This window comes from Sus scrofa, chromosome 13, assembly GCF_000003025.6.
Source record: "Sus scrofa isolate TJ Tabasco breed Duroc chromosome 13, Sscrofa11.1, whole genome shotgun sequence".
In the NCBI taxonomy this organism is placed as follows: domain Eukaryota; kingdom Metazoa; phylum Chordata; class Mammalia; order Artiodactyla; family Suidae; genus Sus; species Sus scrofa.
In genome coordinates, this window is record NC_010455.5 from 132,229,871 (window position 1) to 132,255,908 (window position 26,038).

A 26,038-nucleotide genomic window follows, 5' to 3' on the forward strand; every position below is an offset into this window, starting at 1 on the left:
GGACTGGGGAGATGATGGGACACACACACACACACACACACACACACACACACACACACACACACACCCCTCCACAGCAGTACACTCCTAGTACGTGTTTAGGGGAGCGAATGCCTGGCTGGAAAGGACTGGGGAGATGATGGGACCTGACACCCTCTTTGAAGAGCTGGGGAAACTGAGGCCAGGAGAGAACTGGAGTCGGACAGGCTGAGGTCCTCATCTGGGTTCTGCCTCTTAGTCACTAGGTCACTTTGACCAAATCCCCTCATTTCACTGGGCCTCATAAGGTCCACCTGTAAAACTGCAACCTCTAACTCCTGTTTAAGTCACAGAATTGTTAGGAGGCTTGAAATAAATAATAGATCTCCTCAACCACCTTCAGCAATCCCTGCTCCAACCTCTTATGAATTACGTGGTCACACAGTAGAGGATAACACAATGCCCTGTGCCAGCCTAGAGGTGACAACCGGCCAGACCCCACCTCTCTGGCCAGTGCACCCCATCCAGCACAGTCCATTCCCCCTAAGTGAGCACTGCTTTTCTCCTGGGGGCAAATGGGAGAGAGAGCCATTGGTGACTGGACAGTTGGGGTGGGGGCAGGAGGCCCCCTCAGTGGTTAGCCTTGGGAACCACTGCTTTAGGGGCATCTGACCCGAAGAATCATCAAAATGAAGTAATAATAATAATAATGATAATAGCAGCCCCAACTCACAGTTCATTCGGTATTTTCCCACACTTTCCTCACCCCACAATAGTCTGGAACCAAAATTTAAAAAAAAAAAAAAAAAAAAAAAAAGTAAAACTACCCCCACTTCACAGATCAGAAAACTAATGCTGGAAAGAAGAAACAAGCAAAACTGAATTTTCTTTAAGAACCCCAAAGCCGGAGTTCCCGTCGTGGCGCAGTGGTTAACGAATCCGACTAGGAACCATGAGGTTGCGGGTTCGGTCCCTGCCCTTGCTCAGTGGGTTAACGATCTGGCGTTGCCGTGAGCTGTGGTGTAGGTCGCAGACGCGGCTCGGATCCCGAGTTGCTGCGGCTCTGGCGTAGGCCAGTGGCTACAGCTCCGATTCGACCCCTAGCCTGGGAACCTCCATATGCTGCGGGAGCGGCCCAAGAAATAGCAACAACAGCAACAACAACAACAACAGACAAAAAAAAGACAAAAGACAAAAAAAAAAAAAAAAAAAGAACCCCAAAGCCCAGGAATAGGGCTGAGGCTGAGCTGGCCCTCCGATTCTGGTTGACTGACCCTGAAGCAGACAGAGAGAAGCTTCCGCAAATATGAACTTCCCACGCGTCTGAGAGGCCAGGCCTGAAGGGTGAGACTGGACACGTGAGCAGCACGGCCGGCCCGGCCTCTAGCTCAAGCCAGGAACGTGGAGGGATGTGGAAGGATGTCCCTGTGCACACCGCTGGGAATCAGAGGGCCTCAGTCAGGCTCTGTGACCCCAGGAAAGTCTCTGCCCTTCTCTGTGCCTCAATTCGTTTATCTGAAAAATAGGATCATGGTGCCTGCTGTACCGCGCCCCTCACACACTTACAGGTGGACATGAGAATCCTCTATAAAGATGAAAGGTTAGGACTGAAGATCTTGTCCCTAGATAAGCGCAGGACACCCTCTTCCTCACTTCAAATGCCCCCTCCTCGGCATGGCCCAAGCAGAGCCAGAGTGACAGTCCCCACACTCCATGGGTGACCCCACCTGCTCTGACACACAGAGCAGACCAGACACCAGTGCCGCAGGCACAGCCCACAGCCAGCAACCTTGGAATCCTGAGCCCAGAGGCATCAATGCCGCCACCACAGGCCAAGCCAGGAGAGACTGCTGCAATTCCAAGCCACCCTCCTCTGTGCAGACAAAGGATTATGCAGAACTTACTCCTCAACTGCAGGCAGGGAAACCCACCAAAACCCAGGGCCCCTGGAGACAGGACACCATGACGGGCACAGACCCAGTGAGCAGCTGCCAAGGCCCCACTGGGGCCCAAGATGTATAAACCCCCATCTCCCATGGAGCTAGTTTTGCCCAAGGCTCAACAAGAAGTCAAGCAACTGGAAGTTTCTACATTCCCACCCCAACAGACACCAGGGTCAGGGACCAGACCAGCCCACAGAAGCCAGGTCGATGAACAGTGTGACTACAGCCAAGCTTCATCACTCAGGCCTGAGTTCCAGGGCCCAGTGGCCAGACACGTGGGGCCCCAAAGGGAACATACTAGACGAGGAGGGCAGTTTCTTTGACCTTCCCAGGACTGAGACCTCGTCAAGGTCTAATCAGGCAACTGGCCTCCCTCCCAACCTCCTTCTGCCTGGACTCAGGAGTTTCTCTGGATTAGCCTGAGCCTATCTCCAGAAGACCCCAGGAGAACACAGGGCTCCAAAATTTGTTTTTTCTCCTTCCTTCCACCTTTCCCTTAACCTCATTTATTTGTCATTATTTAACATATTATTCACCTCAGCCCCTTGGGCCATCTATCTCCACTCAGTGTTACAGGAAAGCAATCAGACTGGGGACTAATTCACACTCAAGTGCAAAGGACTGACTAGCAAGAAGTTCCACAACAGGAATGCCTGCACTGGTTTTTACAGGGGCTTATGAGCTCAGAGTAGAAGACTGTCTGCTCTGCCCACTCTGGTAAGTTCTTCACTTCCTCTTGTTCTTAAGCCACAGAGTTGCTAAAAGCTGAAATTAGTTCACAGCTGTTCCCGCGGTAGCCAGCGTAACATCTACAGTCCCTGGGCTCTGGTGGCAAGAGGGAGGCTGTGCAAAAGCTGTGGGTGCCTGTCAGGTCTCACCCGGTCCTGCAGTTCACCTTCCGTATGTGACATGCTTGGTTCACACGTGCACATGCACACACACACCTGCACACTTCAGATCAGTTGCTGTTTGAGGCCATGGAGTCCGCCTGTGGATCTCTTACAGCCTGTCCAGCTAAGATATGGTAAAGATATGCCCCAGACCCCAACATTTCCTCTTGTAATCCACTCCCAGTCTCAGACACATCCTAAACATGGATCTGGTCAAGCTCCTCCCTGTCAAAATGCTCACAAAGGCTCAGTGTTCAGAGCCAGCCCCTAAGCCTGGCATCCAAGCTCCCATAGCACAAGCCAACCTCTCTCGCCCAACTTCTCTTCTCACCATTTCTGGACACGTGCCCTCAGGGTTTCTCCAAAAAGGTGGCACCCTCTCCCCAGCTGCCTGAACTGCTCCTGCCTGTTTCCACACAATGATATTTCACCCACCTTTCTTTTTTTTTTTTTGGCTTTTTGCCTTTGCTCAGGCCACTTCCACGGCATATGGAGGTTCCCAGGCTAGGGATTGAATCGGAGCTGCAGCTGCCGGCCTACACCAGAACCACAGCAACGCAGGATCCAAGCCACCTCTGCAATCTACACCACAGCTCAAGGCAACACCGGATCCTTAACCCACTGAGCAAGGCCAGAGATCGAACCCATAACCTCATGGTTCCTAGTCAGATTCATTAACCACAGAGCCACGACGGGAACTCTCTCACCCACCTTTCAAAGCCCACCTCAAGTACCACCTCCTCCATGAAGCCCCCCTCCTTCCTGCCAGATGCCTGGGACTCATCCTTTTCTGAATGCTCAGCCCTGTATGGATCTCCCTTGTGGTCTTCATGACTTTCTGCCTAATTGCTAGACTATGCCACCTACCCCCCACCACCATGAGCCCAAGAAGCAGCAACCCAACAAACATCTCTGGGACACCCAGAGAGCCCAGCACCATGTCATGCAAACACCAGACCCCTGGCAAAGGATGTCTATTAACAAAGCATTGACCACAGGACAGCAGGGCCTTCCAGAAAAGTCTCCTGGGGCTTGTGGCCAGGCTCACCCTCTGCTGACTGTCTGGGCACCTGCTTCCCTACCAAGAGGAACCCCACCACAACCATGGACCAGGAATCATGGTTCAGTCTCGGTCAGGGCTGTTTTTATGACCCGTGTTTCTAAGCCAGAGCCAACAGCTCCTTGGAGCCATGTGGCATAGGAGAGAGAAGCTGCACTTTGCTCTCTCGAACTCCAGTTGGACAAAAAATATTTTCTTTTCCATTGCATAAGATGCTTCCAATGGCGACAAACCCAACACCTCTGGCAGGAGGAGATAAAAGCCCTGTGGGTGTGAGTGAGGCGCAGAGAGAGGCTGCATGTCTGTGTAGAATGCATGGGCAGGCACATGTGAGTGGCAGGACCAGCCAGCAGCACGCGACCCCTCCAACAAGCAAAGGAAGGAAAAACAAAGTCTGACTAAAATCAGAGCCAGCGTATTCCACCAGCAAAGCCTCTCTTTTCTCTCTGCAGATGTGGCCTGAGCAGCACTGCACCCGGGGTGGGTACAGTCAGGGTAAAGCACAGGGTTCGCCATCACCCACCTGGCCCAGCCAGACCCCCTAGGCAGGGCTGAAGCGGAGGGGCCAGGAAGAGGAGGGAGCTCAGGCCTTGGAAGCCTCAGGGGGCTCGGCGGGTATGAGAGGATGAGAGGCTGGCACCCAAGTTTCACCATCAAAATGAGCTCAGGCCAAAGCCTTAGGACTTCTTCAGGGAGAACTAGGACTCGGAGAAGGGGCCTGCCCTCAGCTCCTCGCTTCCTCTCCTGTCAAGTGGGGACAGCAACTGTCCTAGAGCTCTTATGTGACTGCCTCAAGTCCCTCCAAGAGGTCAGACACCATGGGCTTAGAAAATTGTACAGAACCTCTCATGTGCAGGCCAAGACACCAGGGCGAGGGCAGGTGACACAGGCTGGCTTTGTAAGGGTCACCTTTGGCCCACAAATTTCTTCTGTGAGGAGCTAGCCTAAGGAAATAATCCTAAGCAAGGAAAATAATCGTCATGCGTGAGGCTATTCAGCAGCATAATTGATGACTGTAGGGAAAAACAGACAGCTGAGGACACAGAAATGATGAAGTGAACTAAGGTTCATCTACTCAATGCATCCATTCAAAAAATTTTCAAAGACTGATTACACAGAAAATGGTGATGAGTGGCATTAGCTGAAAAGTCATGAAACAGATTTACTTGTACCATTTCTTTCATTTTTTCACTTAAATGAAAGTTCAATTTCATGTTTTGATATATTAAAAAAAGATGCAGAAAGCTTAAAATATATAGTATAACTAACTCCTACTTTGCCTAGATTTTTCAACAAAGCTCCATGATAGGAAGTACTAGAAGATGATCAGAGAACTAACAGTGGTGATGTTTATGTAGTCGTAAAGGGATAACTTCTTTTTTGGTTTTTGGGTTTTTTTTGGTTTTTTTTTGGGGGGGGGGTTTGGTCCTTTTAGGGCTGCATCCGCAGCATGTGGAGGTTCCCAGGCCAGGGGTCGAATCAGAGCTGTAGCTGCCGGTCTACACCACAGCCACAGCAATTCAGGATCTGAGCCAAGTCTGAGACTTACACCACAGCTCACAGCAACGCCGGATCCTTAACCCACTGAGAGAGGCCAGGGATCGAACCTGTGTCCTCATGAATACTAGTCAGATTTGTTTCCGCTGAGCTATGACGGGAACTCCAAGGGATAACTTCTTTTCTCTTTTAATGTAATTTTCCGATTTTTTTTTTTTTTTTTTTTTTAGGAATGAGTTTTGCTTTTATTTTTATTTTTTCATCTTTTTGCCATTTCTTGGGCCACTCCTACAGCATATGAAGGGTCCCAGGCTGGGGGTCTAATCGGAGCTGTAGCCACTAGCCTATGCTAGAGCCACAGCAACTCAGGATCCGAGCTGTGTCTGCAACCTACACCACAGCTCATGGCAACACCGGATCCTTAACCCACTGAGAAAGGCCAGGGATCGAACCCACAACCTCATGGTTCCTAGTCGGATTCGTTAACCACTGAGCCACAACAGGAACTCCGTGGAATGAGTTTTACTTTTAAAATAGAAAAAGAAGAATACATTGTAAAAGGTAGTTTGGGTACAGAAGGGTGACACTTATGCTTCCAAAAGGGTAGGGAAGAAGGCTTTGGGGCACAGAAATAACCTGGATTTCTAGGGCAAACACCAGACAGGGCCTCCTGAGACCTAAGTCGGGGAGCAGAGGCTTCTCTGACCCGGCCTTCTGGGTGAAACCAAGGGTTTACGATCCACCCACACCCCATTCTCACTTTCCCGGAGGAATAAGAACACTGTGAAAGAGACAAAATAAACCAAAATAGCAAGAATGCAGCAATTACACAAGAACAAAACCATCAACAAGGCACAAAACAACAGCAGTGTCTATAATTTAAAACAATGAATACAAAACACGGCAGCACTAAAGAGCCATGACAAACCCAGGACAGCACTCACGGTTTAGGAAACAAAGCGCCCTCCCCAGAAGTGTAGGCAATCCCAAGGGCCTGCCCCTGGGAGCTTCGCCACACTGCCAAGTGCATAGTGGCCAGACTGCTCACACAAACACCCAAACTCCGCGGGGAACCCCAGGACTGCTCCTTTCATTGTACAATTATCAAACTTTATCAACTTCTAATAACGCGCTTTTTTTTCTGGGCAGATGTAAAAAAGAATCTCTGACAGCAAATCAAACCACCTAGAGAAGCAGGAGAAGCGTTCATGTTTGGGTCGGCACATCTCAGGCAGCTTCTTCCCCACTTCCTGACCCTGGCCCCTCGGAGCCCCTGGACCACTGGGAGGGACACCTATGATCTGGTCTCCTGTCTGGACAGTGAAGCTCGGGCCAAAGCCTCTCTTCCACAGACACGGCCCGGAGCCAAGGCCAGGCTATGGGACAAAGCAGAGTGAGGGACCAGAGAGGCTTCAGCCTGGGGTCCCTAACTCTTGTCGTTTGCACTTACAGGTCACTGCCTCATCCTCTCCAGCACTGCAAGGCCAAAGCATCTTCTCCGTCCTGATAATCCCCTCCCTCTGTGTGCCCCAAAGCAAAACCTGGGTTAGAGTTTAGCACATTATGGGCAGAGAGCCATCAGCTGATGAGGCAGGGAGGGAACGAGGGAGAGAGGGAGGGCATGGGGAGGGAGGAGGGAAAGGAAGGTCAGGCAAGCCTCCTCCCAGGTCCTCTGCTGTCCTTTTCCACTTCTTCTGTCACAGAGCTTCATTCAGGGTCAGTCATGTATGCCGGGCAACACGGACTGGCCAGGCCCTTAAGGCCCATCTAGTCAAGATATTTCAAAGGGCCAGTTTAACTGCAATACCTTTTGACCAAATAGCATCCTGCTCCTGTGCAGGCAGGCCTGATCTGCACAGTGTCAAGACGGAGCGCTAGGAGTGAGGTGGCGGTGGGACAGAGAGGTAGAAGCCCTCTTCCCTCTGCTCCCCCGAACTACAGAAACCTATATGGACATTCCTATAACTCTGGACTCTTCACCAGATCAGCCTCCCTATTTTTAGGTGGGTTTAGGTGCTGAGGCCTCAGCAAAGGCACATAGGGGTTAGCGGCCGAGCTGGGACCAGCTTCACTGACCCCTTCAAATAGCACTGCTCCCAACTGCCCTTCCGCTCTGTCTGCTGGGCCCAAGCAGCGGCCTCCACCAAGTGGCCTGGCTATCCCGTGGGCCATCAGGTTCTGCTTGATCTGAGGACTGCTAGAAAGTCAACTAGTCACAGTTTGGATAGCTGCTACCCAAAGACCTCAAAACTCCCCGCCCCACCCCAAAATTCTCAGTTCACCATACCCAGAAATAGGGGTAGAGCAATATCCAGGGCTCCAGAATCAATCAAGAGCCATTTGGAAGAGAAGAACCCAGAAGGGTGGGACACCCCACAAATGGGAGCTCCACCCCCCCACCCCTATCATTCCAGTCCAAGGATAACCTGCCAGCACTTCCACATAAGGCTGACTTAACACAGACCAGACAATCCTATCTCTTCTGCCCTGGAGGGACCAGAAAATACTTTATTGTGCATCAGAGTCTCCAAATAAGTCTTACTCAGTCATAATTTGCATCTCTCACATCTAGATTTGACATTTTAAAAATCAGATAAGTATAGGTTCAAACCAGAAAGAAGAAGACCACAGACTGGGATGGAGGGTCAGCTAGTTCAACCTGCCAGTTACAGAGGAGCAAACTGAGTCCCACAGGGCATGCATGCAAGGAGCAAAGTCAGGGCTGGAGCCCAGATGCCCTGATCCAGAGACTCTGCACCACACAACTCACACCACGTCCTTGTGATTGGGCCCCAGGAGCTGTGCGGCCCAAGGCCCTGCCCTGGAGTCTCTGTGGGGGAAGCTCTGCACACAGAAGCCTTGGCCGGCCCCCTCACCCTCTCCCTTGTGTTGGAGGGCAGCTCTTCTCTGATATAGGGCACCAGCAGTACTGGGGCCAGGAAACAGACACAAAGCCACACCCCGGGGACTACTGCGGCACAGTCAGGTTACCTTTGGGCATGATCTGATGCATGGCCACCGAGAGGAAGAAGATGGAGTCGCTGTAGTAGGTCCCAGAGCCGGCACTGAAGTGTTTCTGCATGGCCTCCACGACGGGGAAGAGCTTGTCCGTCAGCACGCCGACGTCGTGGAAGACGACCTGCAGGAGGGCGCGGGAGACAGCAAGAGTGAGCACACCCCACCCAGGCACCCAGTACATTCAGGCCGCAGAGGGGGCAGACGCTGCCTCTCTAGAACCTACGAGCAGGGGGCCCAGGAGCAGGGGACTCAGAAACCCTAGGAGCTAAGGCCACAGGGAGCAACAAAGAGGCAGCAAAGGCTGGATACAGAGACAGGGACGAGGGAGGGTGTGCAGGCAGGCATGCAAGTAGTGGAAGAGGAGCAGGAGCCAGGAGGGGCATGAGAGCAGCCCCCAGTCTGCTGCTTGTGAACTTCAAACTGGGCCGCCATGGAGAGAGCTCTGTGCCCAGTGACTGAAAACCAGGTTAAAGGTCAGGTCCTGAAATCAGGACCCTCAGAAAGTCAGGGGGGCTGGCACTGGCTCCAGCATCACCTGGAAGCCACTACACATGTTCAGCAGACTCCACCGCCCCCCTTGTCCAACAAAGCAACAGTGAGAGGTTCTGGCACTAGAAAACGGGACCAGAACGTGCCTAGTGCTACAGTAAACTCATTCATTGACTCAACCAGCATTTCTTGAATGTCTCAGACACTTTGGAGGGCCTGGCAGAGGCATCAGGAAAAACCAGGCACCGCTTTCCTAAAAACACTTAGAGTCTATCGATGTCACCAGCTATTGAACAGATCTCTGGAGTCTATGACATGCTCTCACATGTGTGCAGATGCCCCACAACAGCCTGGACTTCAGCAAGCAGCCATCACGATATTACAGCTCCAAGTCACAAATGAGAAAGCAGGTGCTCAGAGAGGTCACATAGTGCCAGACCCAGAACTTGACCCCTGCTCTCCAAACTCCCAGTCCCACGCTCTTTCCACTACACATGCTTCCTCTTTCCTTAACGGTGACCGACCGAGGAACACATCAGCACGACCAGGGATGAGAGGAGCTAAGAGACCCCAACGAGCTGGTTTTCCTTGTTTGACATTATTCCAGATTACCAGCCTGTCCCACACGGAGCCGCAGCCTCATACAAGATACCAGCCTGCGGGGCCCTCCGCTCACCTACGTCCTACAAGTTTTCCTGTTGTTCTGTGGACCCTGCAGAACAACAGGAAACCAGACTCAGGACAGAAGCCCAGATGTTCCTCCTCCTTTAACCCCCACAAGAGATCTGGTGATGACCTTCCACCTCCCTCTTCCCTGGCCGCTAACAGGACGGGACAAACCCGTGAGGCGGCCACCGCCCCAACTGTAGGGCCAAGAACCTGCCTGAAGAGGGCACTGACAATGAAAGGAGAGGCCACGCTGTCTGTGGCCCTGCCTGCAGGAGAAATGACCGGTGTAGGCGGCGCCCAAGAAGTCCCCACACAGCCACACAGGGAAGATCTGTTTTGTCACTTATTCTGCCCTTTCTGTCAGTTTCTCCCAGGCCCAGTGACCCCATGTCACCTGCAGTGTCACCCGTCCAGCCTGCACTCCCAGAGGCGACAGCCATCAGATGGTTAGAATAAGCACTTCTCACAGCCCCGCAGCAGCCAGCCACCCCCTCAGCTTCTCCCTGCTTTGGGTTCTGCTTTTGCCCAGAAACCTGCTTTTGTTTTAACTCAAGTATTTGCTTTTACCCTCAGATCCATTTAAGTTTCGAAAACACTATTAAACTTTTTTTAAAAAAGTTTATATTGTGTTATTTCTCATCATTCCCTAACTGTAACTCCAATTTTTTTCTCTCTTCATAAAAGATCTTTTTACAACTTCTTGACATTTCTCTTCTAATGCACTATTTCCCTTTATCCTTTCACTGACTGCTTTTTTCTTTGACTTTGACTTCTTGTTTGTGGCCTGTCAGCCTGGGATGGAGCCTCCAGACGGTTCTGCTGTTTCTCAACACAGGCACCAAGTGATGGCTTCTGCCTGGCACACCCCACCCCCCGCCCCACTCACCTGACATCCTGGCCGCTCAGCATCACAAACCTCACGGGTTCCCACTCCTGCCCACCCCCTCCAAACCAGCCTCTTTTGTGCCCCTACAATAATTTTCCAAATATACAAATTTGGTTCTCTCTCTCCGTGACCGCCTCCAGTGGGTCCTCAGAGCCTGGGTTACAGTCCAAATGCCCCAGCAAGGCCCTGCCCTAGTGGCTCTGGCTAACCCTCCACTCCCCTCTCCTGGGGATTAAGCAGAACTGAGCCAGGTCGTCCCCCCTCCCCCGCCCCGCTGGCCACAGCTTGGTGGCCTCTGTCCTCACGTATTTTGTACCTGCTTTTGGCACCATCTGGAACTCCCTCTCCCAGCCCGCACCTGCCTGGTAAACTCCCATTCAGTCTTCCAACTTTGCTCAGATGCCCACTACAGCCTTCCCACCACCTCCCACAATTTGTCACGCCATCCTGTGCCCCCCAGGTCACAGGGAAGGAGGCACCACCTCCCTGCCTGACTCCTCTGCAGGTCCTGTTTCTGCGGCTGCTGCATGGGGCACTCCTAGAAGCCAGGGGCTATGACCGTGCCCTGCACCCAGGCCCAGGCCATCAGGATAGACTGGCTGAACTAAATGAGCTGCATTTTGCACAAGTTACCAGACCTCTCAGAACATCCACTGAGCCTCCATTTCTTCATGGATAACACAAGAACGATGACACCTCCTTCCCGGGTGGCTGTTAGGGACCACATGGGACAAGCAGATAAGACACCCAGCCCAGGGGTTGCCACGCTTTGCTTCTTCCTCAGTGTTAGCATCCTGCCCCCTCCTCGGTCCCCTGAATTCCCTCTGCTCACAGATCAGTCTTTACTCATGAGGCAGCTCTTCCCTCTGAGCCTCATTATACTTCCAACCACTGCTGGAAGCTTGGAATTTGATGAGAAGCTGGCAGCTGACAAGAGGGCCCTCAGAAATGAAAGCCTCTGTAGTCATCAAAAAGGAAGAGAAAGAATGGATATGTACAACCACACACACACACACACCCACCCACCCACACCCACCCACACACACACACACACACACAGAGCAGGGACTGCCGCAGCCAAGCCATGAGGGGGAGAGAGCCGCAGGCAGCTTCCTCCTCTACCCAGGCCCCCATCTCACCCCAAAGCTTCACAGGAGGCAGTTACCTCCCATCAGCATTAATAGATTTATGAGGACAAACAGTACCACCTGGTATGCTGTTCCAAAGGCTGTACGGTGGAGTCCGCTCCAATGACTATTTCACATAATAAATCTACTTAAAGATAGATTAATATGTTCCATGGAATATACTTTCTGCAGCAAGAAGCAAACAAACCAAGACACTGCAAGGGTGAATCAAAACATCCAGGCCCTTCAGCGTCTAAAACAGGTTTGCAAACTGTGGTCTCCTGAGAGGGAAGGTTGGAGTCTGGCACTCTCTGAAGCCCCCACCCAGCCCAGGCAGGGGCTGTGCCTTGCAGGGCAAAGCGAAGCAAGACGATGGAAAGAGAAAAAGAGGGGTGTTCCTGCTATGGCTCAGTGGACTATGAACCCCACTTGTATCCATGAGGATGTGGGTTGGATCCCTGGCCTCACTCAGTGGGTTAAGGAAATGGTGTTGCCTTGAGCTGTGGCTTAGCTTGCAGACACGGCTCGGATCTGGCGTTGCTGTGGCTGTGGTGTAGGCCGGCAGCCGTATCTCTGATTGGACCCCTATCATAGGAACTTCCATATGCCGTAGGTGCTGCCCTAAAAAGACAAAAAGAGAGAGAGAGAGAGAGAAGAAGAGGGGCAGGGAATATGCCACCCCTCACTCCGTTCCTCCTTTTCAAACCCCCACTTCATGGGCTGCAGGAAGAAGTACCATACACCCTAGAAACCCAGGACCACAAGGTGACTCCCCGTAATGAAGACAACTGACCACTGAGAAGATCCAAAATAATGGTTCACTAGATACATATTTTAGGGATGTAGATTTAAAAGCCCAATCATTACCAGCTTTTATTAACTCATTTATCTACACATTTTAAATAAAAAATCTTATTATTATTCCCCCACCCCCCCAAAAAAAAACAGCTTACAAAAAAAAAAAAACAATTTTTGTCAAATCCTTCATGTGCTTCCTCAACACCAATGTCTTTATTGACCTTGGGGTCAAGTTCCGTCATTCAGAGCAGTTTTCCAGAACACATCATTCTTATCATCCATTTAAGATGTTTTGGATACAGTTCCTAAAAACTTTGTGTAGGATGTTGTTGTTGGAAATGGTATCTATCCCAACCCATGTTCATATCACTTAGGTGGTTGGTGTTTTCATTAGCCTATAATCAAATATTTGTAGCCTCTTTAAAAGAAAGATTCTCTTAAATTAAAATATTCCCCACTTATAACTATGAGATGGAAATCCCAGAAACAGTGGCTACATTTGTGTTCAATTTCTTTGCCTCCTATTAGGTTTCATGAATTCTGCCAAGTAAAGTCTAGAAGCTCCCAAGTTCAGTCATGACTAAAGCAGTTTCAGGCTAAGGTGGTCTCAAGCTATACGTCATGGTTCAAAATAAAGCATGTAGTTGAGAGGGCACTGTGTCGACGAAGAGACTGGAAAAACTCACCTCTCTTGCAAAGCGGGTTGGGGAGGCGGGGATGGGGAGCTTGCGTCTCATCCACCAGGCACAGCACCTGCTCGACATGTCCCACACAGGAGGCCAAAGCACCCGGGACAGCAGAGCCTGGTGCCAGGCAGGGACAGACAGGCCTGAAGAGCCAGACCACTGCTCCCCCAAACATGCACTGGGGACACAGGCCATGCCACGCCGGAGCTGAACCCGATGGAGAAAACTCATCTATCACTTGGCATGCCCACTGGAAGTCAGGCCACACCAAGCTCTTGGAGCCAAGGAAGGAGGTGGTGGCCCTGCACACAGGGAGATGCAAAGGTTTCTAAGAAACACCAGTGGCTTCTTGAAAAGCAGCAGCTCCTCTGGCCATGGACACAGTGCCAAGGGACAGTCACGTCACCTCAATGGATTCAGCTGTCATAGAAAAGCCAGTGAGGGAAGAGTGACCACACAAAGCTCTGGGGCGCCTGCTGAGATGCAACATTCCCAGTGCACCAGCCACATGCAGGAATGCCCGTGCTGCAGAGGAACAGCAAATAGGTGTCTGGTTTTCCCGAGGGACGGCCCGGGCCACTGGGTAGGAAGGCTTTGGAGGCAACATCTGGATGCAGCAAGAAAGTGCCAAGGGCAACAGCCACCAGTGGGTGGGCAGATTCACCTTCCATGGAGCGATTGCCCGGCTCTGCGGGCACCAGTTTGAGCTAGAATCACACCTGTGCTGGGCAGTCAGGCCCAGGCTGGGGTGGGCAGTTCTGGGTTCAGATGCTAAAACCGCCTTTTTGTCACCTGGCAATACTGGTCAAAATACTGAAACCACTTTGTCTATAAAATGGGAGAGAATCATGGTGCCCGCCTCACAGACTTTTATGGGGAACATAGCAGGAGCTCAATTAAGGACAAATGACCTTATCACCCCATTCCACGAGAGTATGAGTGCCTGTCCCATATAAGAATGCTGAGATTTGATCAAAGAATACGCTCTGCAATAAATAGCCCAAGATATGATACAGAAATTACAGGAAGTGCCTAGCTCTGCAGTGTTCTGACTGGCTGGGGACAGAGTGAGCCCCACCACAGGCTGGTCGGCACCCACAAAACATTCCTCATTTGTGTGATCCTAGTAATCAATTCCAACAAGAGCTGGAGGAAAAATGACTTCCTGGGGTGGGGAGGAGTTTGTTTTCTCATAGAAAAATCTGCTAATAGACTGGCAGTCTTTCAATCCCACAAACATGCCAAACACACCTACACCGCAGGGCCTTTGCACCAGCTGTTGCCTCTTCAGAACACTCTCCCCCAGAATCATCAAGTACCTAGGTCCTTCTAGTTCAAATGCCACCTCCTGAGAACTTCCCTGATCAAAAAAGTAGCTCCTCCCCCAACCGCCCCCCCCAACACACACAGCCAGTCCCTGCTATTTTTTTTTTTTTTTTTTTTTTAGGGCCACACTTGGGGCATATGGAAGCTCCCAGGCTAGGGTCGAATCAGAGCCGCATCTGCAACCTACACCACAACTCACAGGAGACAGGGCAGTGGCCCTGCAGGCCCTGAGGACCTGAGGCTCCTTCTTGACCTCAGGACCCCCCTGGGGCGCATCGTGAGCTCCCCCACCTCCATCCTGGCTCTTCAGCCAAAGGAGAGGAGTTTCTTGCCCATGGGACTCACTCTAAACCTTCAGGAATATGGGTTTTCTGTTTAATCTGCTGGTTAGAATGTCCAGCGGGGCTGCCTGCAATACCTCACTTTGTCAGAAGGAGAGCTGCTGCCTAGTAAATTTGGTACCCAACCTGTAAGCTGTTTCCACCTATGCCCTATTTTTAAATTTTGTCAGAAATAATATCAAAGGTTATTAAAGGTTATGACATTACTAAAAAATATCATCTCCTTAAATGAAGCTTTTCTGGATGGAGCTATAGACAGATGATTGATTGAAAGGTAGGTGGAGCAACAGAGAGATAAATTGAACTCTTTTTTTTTTAATCACTATCAAGCCCTAAAATACTATCAGTTATCCGCGGCTGCACACTGTCCTCTTTCAACACTTTCAGTGCCCTTTGCAAACAAAGATCTCCCAGGATAAGTGAAAAACGCTATAAATTTGGGGAACGAAAAAACTAAAACCATCACTGATGTGCAGTTTTTATGAGAAAAGAAAAATATAAATCCACAGGTTGCCCCCCTCCATGCGACTTCACTTGTTGTTCATCATCTGCAAGATGTCCTGGATATAATTCCATTTTGTCAGGCAGAACCACCAGCAGCTGAAGGGGAAAAAAGAAGCCTGCCCGTCTAATTTCCAAAGTAATTTCCAACCCCATTCTCATGACCCAGTTTACTAACAGCTCAAAAGCTGCAGCCCCTCCCGCCTTACCCACAACAGGGCATCCTTGTCTGCACCCCCCCCCACACACACACCTCCATATGGCCAGGGTAGGACAGGATGAGGAAGAAACAGGACAGAAGAGGAACAGGCCTGGCACCTGTGGAAAAGGACCCCTGGACAGTGAGTGACTGAGGGCTGAACAGCTTCAACAGGGGCGTGTGTCTACCAAGTCCATGAGCTCCAGATACACTGCCTGGAGGGGGGGTCTAGATCCGAGGTCCATCTTCATGTGTGCAGGCCCGCCCTGGGGAGCCTGGAGAAGATGCAGACTCCTGGGTCCTGACCCCAGACATCCCAAGTCAGGGTCCCAGGTGAGGCTCAGGACTCTTCATTTAAAGCCACCCCCAGGGAGTTCCCATCATAGCTCAGCTAGTATCCATGAGGACACAGGTTCGATCCTTGGCCTCGCTTAGCGGGTTAAGGATCTGGCATTGCCGTAAGCTGTGGTGTAGGTCGCAGACATGGCTCAGATCTGCCATTGCTGTGGCTGTGGTGTAGGCCAGCAGCTGCAGCTACAATTGGACCCCTAGCCTGGGAACCTCCATATGCCATGGGTGCAGCCCTAATAAGACAAAATACAAAAAAAAATATTAATAATAAATAAAAGCCACCCCCAGGGACACCACTGTAGGTGGCCCCCAGACACTTTGAAAAGGAGGGTGACAGAGGGCCCCATTTAACCCAGTGCCAGTGGGACTCAGGGAACCAGACAGGTTCAGGTCCGGACACCACAGGCAGTGCAGCCCTGGGCAAGTCCCCAGTGAGTCCAAAGAAGAAGGCTGAGGGGGCACAGGTGAGGGCAGGGGACGGGACTTCTACAAGCGCACACATGTGCCGGGTCCTTCTCTCCAGCTCTGCCTCCATCCCCACGCATGTTAAAACCTGGTTTCATTTGCTTGCCAGTGACAGAGAGAGAATAAATGGCGATGATAAGCCCCTTCTCCCCCTGAGACCTAAACTGCCTGCTGCCTCAGGAGCCCCCAACAAGGAGTCCAGGAAGCGCAGGCCACCGTGTCCGGAGGAGAGGAGCCTCCTCTGTGCACCCAGCTGGCAGCGCCAACTTCGCTTCCCCCTTGCCCTGAGCTCCACCTCCCCCCCCAAGAGTGACAGGGTCTTGGGTAAGAAGAGAAAGAGAGGAAGACCTGTGAGCACAGCAAGGCACAGACGGGGTATAAGCCATAAAAAGGTTGGTCTGACTTGCGGGTACTCTGCTCTTAGACCTTCACACACCGGGGCCTTCCACATGAATTTCCAGGACGACCACCAGAACTACAGCCAATCACCAGGACAGAGCATGTCCCTGGAGGGTGAAAGAGGATCCAAGAGAAGACAAACACGCTGAAAGGCGGGGAGAGAGACAGAGGATCGGACCCAGATGCCCCTCCAGGGCTGACGAGCCATAAGTGACTCCAAAGGAAACGTGGGGGCAAAAAAAAAGAGTCTGTGCTATCTTCCAGAGTCTGCACGTGTCCGTGACCAGCTGACAGCACCCTCAGACAGGCCATGTGCCCTTGCAGACGTCTGCAACATAGCTGTGGGGTTCCGGGAGCAGAAATCTATGATTTCTACAGCACAGTCCATCCAATGCCCACAGCCCCCAGCCCCAAGGCCATAGCCACCAACACCCGCGGCCCTGCCTGCTGCTCCCAGGGCCCTTCTCTCGATGCTGAGCAGTCATCCTTAAAAGCAAGTGCCCCCAGTGGCTCCCCACCTCCTCCAGCACTCACTGAAAAATCTGTTCAATGATTTCAAACAACCTGTGTAGTGGGTATCATCATTCCTTTTTTTTTCTTTTGTCTTTTTAGGGCCACACCCATGGCATATGGAAGTTCCCAGGCTAGGGGTCTAATTGGAGCTGTAGCCACAGGCCTGCACCACAGCCACAGCCCCACCAGATCCTTAACCCACTGCACAAGACCAGGGGTCGAACCCACAACCTTATGGTTCCTAGTCGGATTCATTCACTGAGCCATGACGGGCACTCCTATCATCATTCCTTAACTCACCTCTTCTATCAATGTTGAGGTTTGGGTTGTTTCATTTAATACTGAATTTTTCTGACAATAGGATCCAGTTTTCTACAATATACTGTTTTCTACCACCACAGAAAAGCAAAGGTGTGAGCGAGAGAAAAGCAGCCAGGAAGGGAGAGGAGATGGGAGGACAGTGCCGACCAGGCAGTGTCAGGACCGTATTGTGAGCCCGGGAGCCGGGTGGCTATCGGCCTGTCAGGCGTTCTCCCCCAGATGCCTTGTTGATTTGTGGGAGCATCTCTCATGATCTATGATCTCCCAAAGAACACTGCTGATTTACACGGGTGACACCCAAAGGGAGGCACTCAGCCAGCTTCCTGCTTCACTGGGCAGGTGGGAAGGCAGTCTCCGCCAGGCCTCCCGCACCCCCTCCTCGGTCCACACTAGCCCCCTCCCCTTCTAGCTCCCGAGGATGGGGGACACAGTGGGCACCCGAAGTAGGGCGCCCATGACCCCTGGAGCGCCCGGCTGAGCTCAGACCAGCCGGACTCCAGGACAGTGTCCGTTATTTTCCGAGGCTGCCTGCTCTCCTGGGTTTCCTGAAACCTCCTCATCCTGTGACCCCTGAGATGTGGTACACACCTCTGGAGGGGAATAAAAGGGGCTCCCAAGAGGCACACAGACCAACCGCTTTATTTTAACACACATGGACATAGTTTGAGATATAAAACATTAGAAAAATGAGTAAAAACACGGTAGAATTATGATTTCATAAGCATTACCTAGGGAGAGGCTAAGAAGAAGAGGTGAGTCAGTTTAGAGTACATAGTAAGCCGTCAATGCTGCCGGCAGTTCTAGGATCTTGGCAAAAAGCATGACGGAAGCAGTCAATGGCTCAACTCTGGGGGCACTGCTCGTGTCCATCACTTCCTTTTGAGGGCACAAGGATGTGTTTAAAATGCCGAGCACAACACGGGCAGCCGGGAGGTGTCCAGAGGCTGAGTCCCTGCCTTCCCCAGGGTCACACAGTGACGTCAGGACCGGATCTCCGGACTCCCGTCCACAGCCTGTCCACTGAGTCCCCGCCTGGATCTTCAGGCTAAGACAGTCCCCAGGCCACGTCCCAGTCCCAGCACCTCTCTGAGCCCTGCCACTCGAAGCATGGGCACCTGCTTGTGGCAGGACTACAGTGGAGCAAAATGAAACAGGGGTCAGCCAGCAATGTGGACAGCCACACGTCCATCACTTCTCGTCAACGCCGGGCCCTTGAGGAAGAGGGGACTTGGAGCGGTGTCATTGCCTGGCCCAGGTGACTTGGTGGATGGCGATTCAAGCCCAGGCCTCTCTGAGTCCAGACCCCACATAAGCACTGTGGGCCACCCTTGCTCCACTTTTCTTATTTCACACCCTCGCAATGCCCTGCTAAGTGTGTACACTACACCCCGGTTCTGCCAAAGACACACACGTCGTCTACAGCCCTCTCATGGCCACAAGTCGTGTCTCAATAACCTCTAGGGTAGAGAACCCTTCTCCTGGTGGGCCCAGCAGTTCCCCCACACCCACACCCACCCCCAGCTTCCCCCTCTCAGACGAGCATCCTCGCTCCCCTGGGCTAAGACACTGGCTTCCTAACGGGGCTCCCCTTCATTCTGTCCTCTACCCAGCAGCCAGAGTGACCCTTCTCTGCTCAAAACCCAGAAGCAGCCCTTCCATCACTCCATCAAGATCCGAACCCTCACTGGGCCTGGCCTGGACCCGCCCTCCTCCCGCTAGCCCTGCCCCTTCCCACCATGTCCCCCAGGGGAGTCCGCTGCTCCTCGAACAAGCCAGGCACCTGTTGCCCAAAGGCTCTCTGTCAGCAGCTGCCTGGCCAGCTCCTTCACCCCGCAGGCCTCTGCTCCAATGCCACCTTCTCAGAGACGGAGCCCCCACTTGTCTGACTGAAGATCGTGACTGCCCCGCACCCCAAGCTTCTCATCCCGCTAACTCCTAACTCACCTCCGAGGATGCACCATTTGCTCACCTGCTTCCCAAAGAACAACAAAGATGACATGAACCCTAACTCTTTTTGAGCCCCTACATCATGGTGTGCCAGGCAGCAAAGCCGAGAAGTATTATTGGCTCATTTACAGGCTTCCTGCCAGAAGGTAAGTGGCACAAGGGCGGGGGTTGTGACTTCCCCTCTGACCCCCAACACAGCCAGTGTGCACCAGGCTGGCAGGGGCACCTAGGCAGTAAACACTGGCTCCAGGAAGGTTTCACACGGCAGCAGTACAGCCTGGGCTCACACGGGCCTTAGAAAGAAAGCAGTGTTCCTCTGCCCCTGGCTTTCCTGGGCATCTCCGGGGGCCAGCAGCAGCCCCTGTCATCTGCTTTGTCCTTAAGCCCCTGGGATCTGAGGCCCCTCCCTCAAACTGTATGAGAGCACAGACCATTCCACTGAGGGGACAGGCAGGTCACGAGGAGCACCAGGCCTCCGCTGCCCAACAAGGCAGCCCCTGACCTCCAGCCGACTTGCCAGCTGACCAAGGCTCAGGCCTAGCAGGCAGGGCTAGGAGGGGGAGCCCCTCTGCTAACTGCAAAAGCCAAAATGGGCGAGCAATGTGGGCGAGCCAAGAGGCCCTAAGAGTCACAGATTCCATCCCTCACGTCTCAGAGACGGAGAGTGAGGCCCAGTAAGGGGGACGGGGCTCTCCCCAGGTTACATGGGTAGTCACTTGAGGCGCCAGCCCCAAAACCAGGCACGGTGCCTCCCGGACAAGGGCAGCCACCTGCAGCTGGGGGCACCCTCCTCTCCACCCACAACCACAGAGAAGCGGAAAATATTAGGAAGATTGGTCTAAGTCTCGACACGACCAGAAATCCTGCGGCAGCACAGAGGGGCACTCAGGCCTGCCTCCAGCAGCCCTTCTTTCCCATTCCCAAAGCTGCCCTCAAGTTTCCACCTCCCTTCCAAAGGCAGCTGGACCCACACCCAGAAAAGGGAGTCTACACTAAGTGCTCACAGAATGAGCAGTGGGCGGGGACCGCCATCCTGGGGAAGAGCTTAGCAGGCTCTTGGAGAGACGCATGGACCACCCCCCACCCCACTCCACCCCCGGCCAGGTGGAAAGGTCCTTACAGGGGTGGAGTCTGGAGGAACTCACGTACTATAAGTACGCAGATGCGCACCTGGAGGTTCACTGCAGTGATGCTTACGAGGACAAAAAAACACAGAGGCAACCTGCTCATCCCTCAGAGGGAAAATGAATCTGCTGAGGTCTCCCCTCGATGAAATCTGATGTGGCAGTTAAAATGGTCACACAAGGAGTTCTCCTGTGGCTCAGTGGGTTAAGGATCTGGCATTGTCACTGCAGTGGCTCAGGTTGTTACTGAGGCCAAATGGTACCTGCACATATCAACACAGATACATCTCAAAACCATAATGTCCAGTGGGAAAAAAAAAGTATCGAAAGGGTATATAACAAGAGCGTTTACATAACTGTTTAAGATAAAGCAATCAAATGTATATTTTATATGTGTGTATATGTGTGTATGTCCATGAACAGACATATATCTGGTAAAAATACAAAAACACAAATCCCACAAAGCACATCACCTTCTTGTATGTGACAGTGGACACCACGGTGGGGGGGGGGGGAAACAGGGTGGGCTTGAGCTGCATCTATTTTTATTTTAAAAAAAGAATCTAGGGGGGTGGGGGGATGTGCCTGGGTTGTGGGATGGAAATCCTGTGAAATTGGACAGTGATGATCATTATACAGCTATAGATGTGATAAATTCATGTGAGTAATAAAAAAAATTTTTTAAGTAAAAAAATAAAAAATAAAAAAAGAATCTAAGCAAAGAGAGCAAAATGTTAGCCCCTATTTAACGTATATAGTAGGAAAAAAGGTACCTATTACATTTTTTTCTGGATTTTTTGATGCTTCATAATATACAAAAAACAAAATACTAAAAAATTTTATTGAAGTATAGTTGATTTAGAATATTGTGTTAGCTTCAGGTCTACAGCAAAGTAATTCAGTTATAGATATTTTTCAGATTATTTTCCATTATAAGTTATTACAAGATACTGAATCTAGTTAATCTATGGTATACAATAAATCCTTGTTGCTTAATTTTTTTTTTTTTTTTGGCTTTTTTAGGGCTATACTTGGGCATGTGGAAGTTTCCAGGCTAGGGGTTGAATCAGAGCTACAGCTGCTGGCCTATACCACAGCCACAGCAACGCAGGGAGCCAAGCCTCGTTTGTGACCTACACCACAGCTCACAGCAACCCTGGATCCTTAACCCACTGAGCAAGGCCAGGGATCGAACCCACGTCCTCATGGATGCTAGTCGGGTTCATTAACCACTGAGCCACAATGGGAACTCCTGAGTCCTGATTTTCTGATATTAATTTTTAGATGGAGGACCCTTTAGGAATGGAAAGTGTTCCTTGTGAAGAGTCAAGGAAGGGTTCCCAGGAAAAATTGAAAAGAAGGAAAACACAGATGTTCTCTGTGGCGTTATTCATTAGAAGACTGCAGAATGGCTTACAAAAGAAATAGGACAGTCATTTACGCTGCAGCCACATTAACAGTAAGGACAAGATGAGACAGAAAGATGGGTGGGTGTTTCTGAGATGCGCCACCATGAGAAACCCTGTCCCTGCCACCCCAGAGGTACCCGGCCAGGGGACAAGGACCAAAGGGAACCTGGAGAAATAAGAATGTTCCATCTGATCTATAATTTTATACTCCTGGTTGAAGTGGGTCACAAAGTGGGGGCTGTCACTGCTCCCACCTGCCCACCTTTCTCGGGGCCCTTCCCCCTCATACCCCCCCAAGGCCCAGGGATCAGAGCTGAATACTCTCACAGGGCAGCAAGAACTCCCTTTCATTCTTTCCAGGCTCTCACAGATCCCCACAGATTTCCATAAATCAACTCCAGATGCTGCACATGTCACAGGGCAGGGCCGAAGTCAACAGCTCCAGAAACTAGGAGGTTGAACAGCAAGGTCATATTTCCTCTTCCAGAGCCCGGGGCTTGAGACAGAGCTCTCCCTTTAAGGAAAGAGAAATGTCTTCGTTCTGCATTTGCTCTCAAAGTCCTGCAACTCTCTGAGAGCCGTTTCGGTGACGAACTTCGGTTGCTCACGTTTCCGATCAAAGCAAAGCTGCTTGGGGAGTCGGAAGCAGAGCAAGTAAACACAACGGACCTCCCCACCGTCTCACTTCCTCTTGGAGCACTGCTCACCCCACTGTGTAACAGTCCAGTTGTCACTGACAAAAGGAGCCACTAGCCAGCCGAGGTGACCAGTGCTCCCAAGACTGGGAAGCCTGGAGCTGGGCAGCCCATACCCTGTCCACTGCCCATGCCTGGCTGACTGAGCCACAGACTGGGAGGACGATCAGGGACCTGAGACTTTGGCCATGACTCAGGCGCCAGCAGTGCCCCATCCTGGGGACCCAAGACCAGAGTCTCTCCCTACACGGACTGCAGATTAAACTCACCTTAACAGATCAGCAGCAGCCGAAATCACAAGCATCTTGCCAAGCACGGGGTACAGGTGCCCCTCCCTCCAGGGTATTCCCACATCGAGGTCTCCTCCCACCCCCACCCTGGGAGCTCTGTTCCTGAGCAGAAAGCCCATTCCTTCTCCTTCTCTCCTATGAGAGAGCTGGGGACCCTGGGATGCAAGGCTGCTCAGACAACCCCCAGGGCTCAGTCATCCTCTCACTCCTACTCAGTATGTACACTGAATGGAAGAAGGTGGGCAGCCAGGCCACCTCTGTGCCAAATTTGCTCTTTTATAAGACACACCTGAGCACCCACGCAGCTGGCTCACACATCCCCGGCTGGGGCCCAGTCACCGGCACCAGGATGTGACCTGGGACACAGGATGAGCCATGAGGTGCCATTCTGGGGGCAGGAGGCAGGCCAGGACAGCCTTCACAGAGGATGGGGCAGCCCAGCCTCAAGTCCTCAGCAGTGCTGTGCACACACAGCTCCTTTAGACACATTACGTCACTTCATCCCCACATTTTGAGATGGGTGATGATACTGTGCCTCTTAGAGGGACCAGGTGGACTGGGAGTCTGCACAGGCCCATCTGTAGCCAACACCATGCTCACTGGAGAGGTGCAGGCCCACTGCTGCACTAGGCTGCACAGGGAGCCCAATCGGACCCTGCCCCCAAGGCCTCCCATTGGGCAGCTTCACTCCCACTGCAGACAGAGCAGAGGAGGACGGAGGCATAGGTCAGGCAAAGGGTCTCCAGACAGAGTAGATTCTCCAGGTGGGGTGAGCTGGACGGTACAGCAGGAAAAGTTTCCCAGAGCACCTACTGTGAGTCATGTGTATCAGCTCCCATGATGGGGAGCAGGCACCCAAACAGCCTTGTAACAGACACAGCAGGACTGGGTCTGAAGGGGTGCAGACCCAAGCAGGAGACAGCAGTGGGATTCCTTATACCCCCACCACACACACACACACACACACACACACACACACACACTAAGGCCTGATGAGCCCCCATTCGGGCTGAGCAATGCCTGGCAAAGGGGCAGTGAGGGCCTTTCGGGCAGCTCTGGGGCCTGCACCTGAGGAGGCCCAATCAGCTGGATTCTAGAACCGCTGCTCAGCGGGGCGGGAAGCAAGACCATTCAATGCACACAAAACACAGGCGACTGCAGGGCAGTCACAGGTGGGTGAGATCTGAAAAATGTGTCAGGCTAAGAACAAAGGCAGAAGACAATGAAGCACACAGAGACCAGCACTGCCAGAGCTGGCCTGAGAGCAAATGACATGGACGGCAGGCAGGCAGTGTGGGCAGTGGGGACCTGCCTAAACCCCTGTCCGCTGACTAGCTGTGTGGCCTTGCCCGAGTCACTTTCCCTCTCTGGGCCAGCTTCCTCATGGGTAACAGGGGACAGAACCCCATGGCCTTTCCAGTTTCCTCGTTCTGACCTCTTGTGACCCACTGCCACTTGAGGGAGGCAGGGCTCCAAACGTGACAGTCCTCTAAGATCCCACATCCTAAACGGTGGCTCCCGGCTGGTTCTAGGGCAGAACCTGAAGGAGGAATGAGCTCCGCCCTAGGCCCACTGAGGTTCCCCTGCCCTTCTCACACAATGTGTGGTCCTGCCACCAGCTGACAAGGGGAAGAGGCTGTGTGTGTGAGGCCCTAGCGAGCAGCGGGCACCCTCCTGGGGGACCCCAGCCCTCCTGATTCCCTGTTTGCAGGGCCTGGAAGGACCCACCAAAACAACAGACAGCACAGACATCAGGACAGGGTGCCTACGAGTCAGAAAGACCAGCTCTCATCCACGTTCCGCCACCTCAGGGCTGCATGGCCCTAAGCAAGCTCTGAACCACCTCTGGAACCAAAATCTTCACCTGGGAGACCTCTTCCTAGGGAAGAATCCCTCCCTCCTCAAAGGAGGAATGGCCAAGTTTCAATAAAAGAACAGACATAGAACCCAGCATCATGGAGACGCTGGGAACAGCTGAGAGCCGGGCTGCCTCCAAACGCCCCACTGCCTCCCTGAGGTGCAGCCTGGCTGGGGGCCGGGGCCGCGAAATGAACCAGTATCTCCCAGGGGGAGGGCAGAGTCGGCAAGGAGGGTCTGGGAGGACCCTCCCAGAAAGACACAAACAGCGGCTTCAAGCCCCCCGACCCCCCACCCCTGGCCTCCTACCTCTGACTCAGGAAAAGTCTGGAAAGGACGTTTGTTTTACCACTTCCCATGTCCAGTGTCAACATGCTGGTAGAAGAGCTATGGACTACGACTCAGGGCTAGAACCCCCTGCCCATCTTACAGATGAGAGAACTTGAAAGGCTTTGCAATGAAAGCCAGGGCCAGGGAGAGCCCTGGAACCCCAGATCACTCTGCCCACCACACTGCAGCCGAGAAGGTGCCGATGGGCAGGGCCGGGCTGCGCACCCAAGAGGCTGAACCGCAGCCCCAAGCTGCTCACCAGCAGGGGCTCCAGGCAGATCAAGGGGCCAAAGCAGCCCCATCCTCCCTACCCCTAAAGGGCGGGGGAGAATGAAACACCTACGACAGGAACACAAGCCAAGCCCCTCCCCACTCCCCCAGATCAGCATCAGGATCTGCAAGCTATATCCAGGAGATGGTTCTGGAACCCAGGAGGAAGTCTCCAATCTAGTTTCAGGCTGGTTTCAGGCTGGACGACTTGCTGTCTGGAGAGTCTATGTTACAAGGTGCAAGGAAGCCTTCACTTCAATCAAGAGGCCTCTGTAGATGGCAAGGATTCCCAAAGCTGCCATCCACATCCTAACGTGTGAGAGCAGGCTCTCAGGAGCAAGCATGTACACTGCACTGCCCACCTGCTCCGCTTGCACAAGCTCGTGCTGGGTCTGCCCCTATGCCAGGCCCCGGGTGACACTACGCCCTGAGATACAGGACATGACAGCCCTGTCCCCGGAGCCTGCAGACTGGCTGACTTCTGCACAGCAGGCCTCCTAAGGAAAGGACTAAACTAACCCAGGGTGGAGTGGCCTCCCCACATAATTGGCACCCACCAGAGCTTAATTTTGAAGGGCAAAACGTGTCAACCAGATCAAGAAGGGAGGATGGGTGTTCAGGAGAGGAAGCACCTGAGCAAAGCCCCAGAGGCATGAAG

The 26,038-nt window shown here is 52.4% G+C and overlaps 1 protein-coding gene across 1 annotated transcript in view; it reads right to left on the reverse strand.

Annotated features, from left to right (window-relative positions):
- The window catches only part of XXYLT1 (xyloside xylosyltransferase 1), a 203,091-nt gene that overhangs the window by 162,975 nt on the left and 14,078 nt on the right, over nucleotides 1–26,038 (reverse strand). The window contains exon 2 of the mRNA XM_021070076.1: nucleotides 8,361–8,508. Coding sequence (XP_020925735.1) covers nucleotides 8,361–8,508 — 148 coding nt within the window. The remainder of the gene's footprint in view (nucleotides 1–8,360; nucleotides 8,509–26,038) is intronic.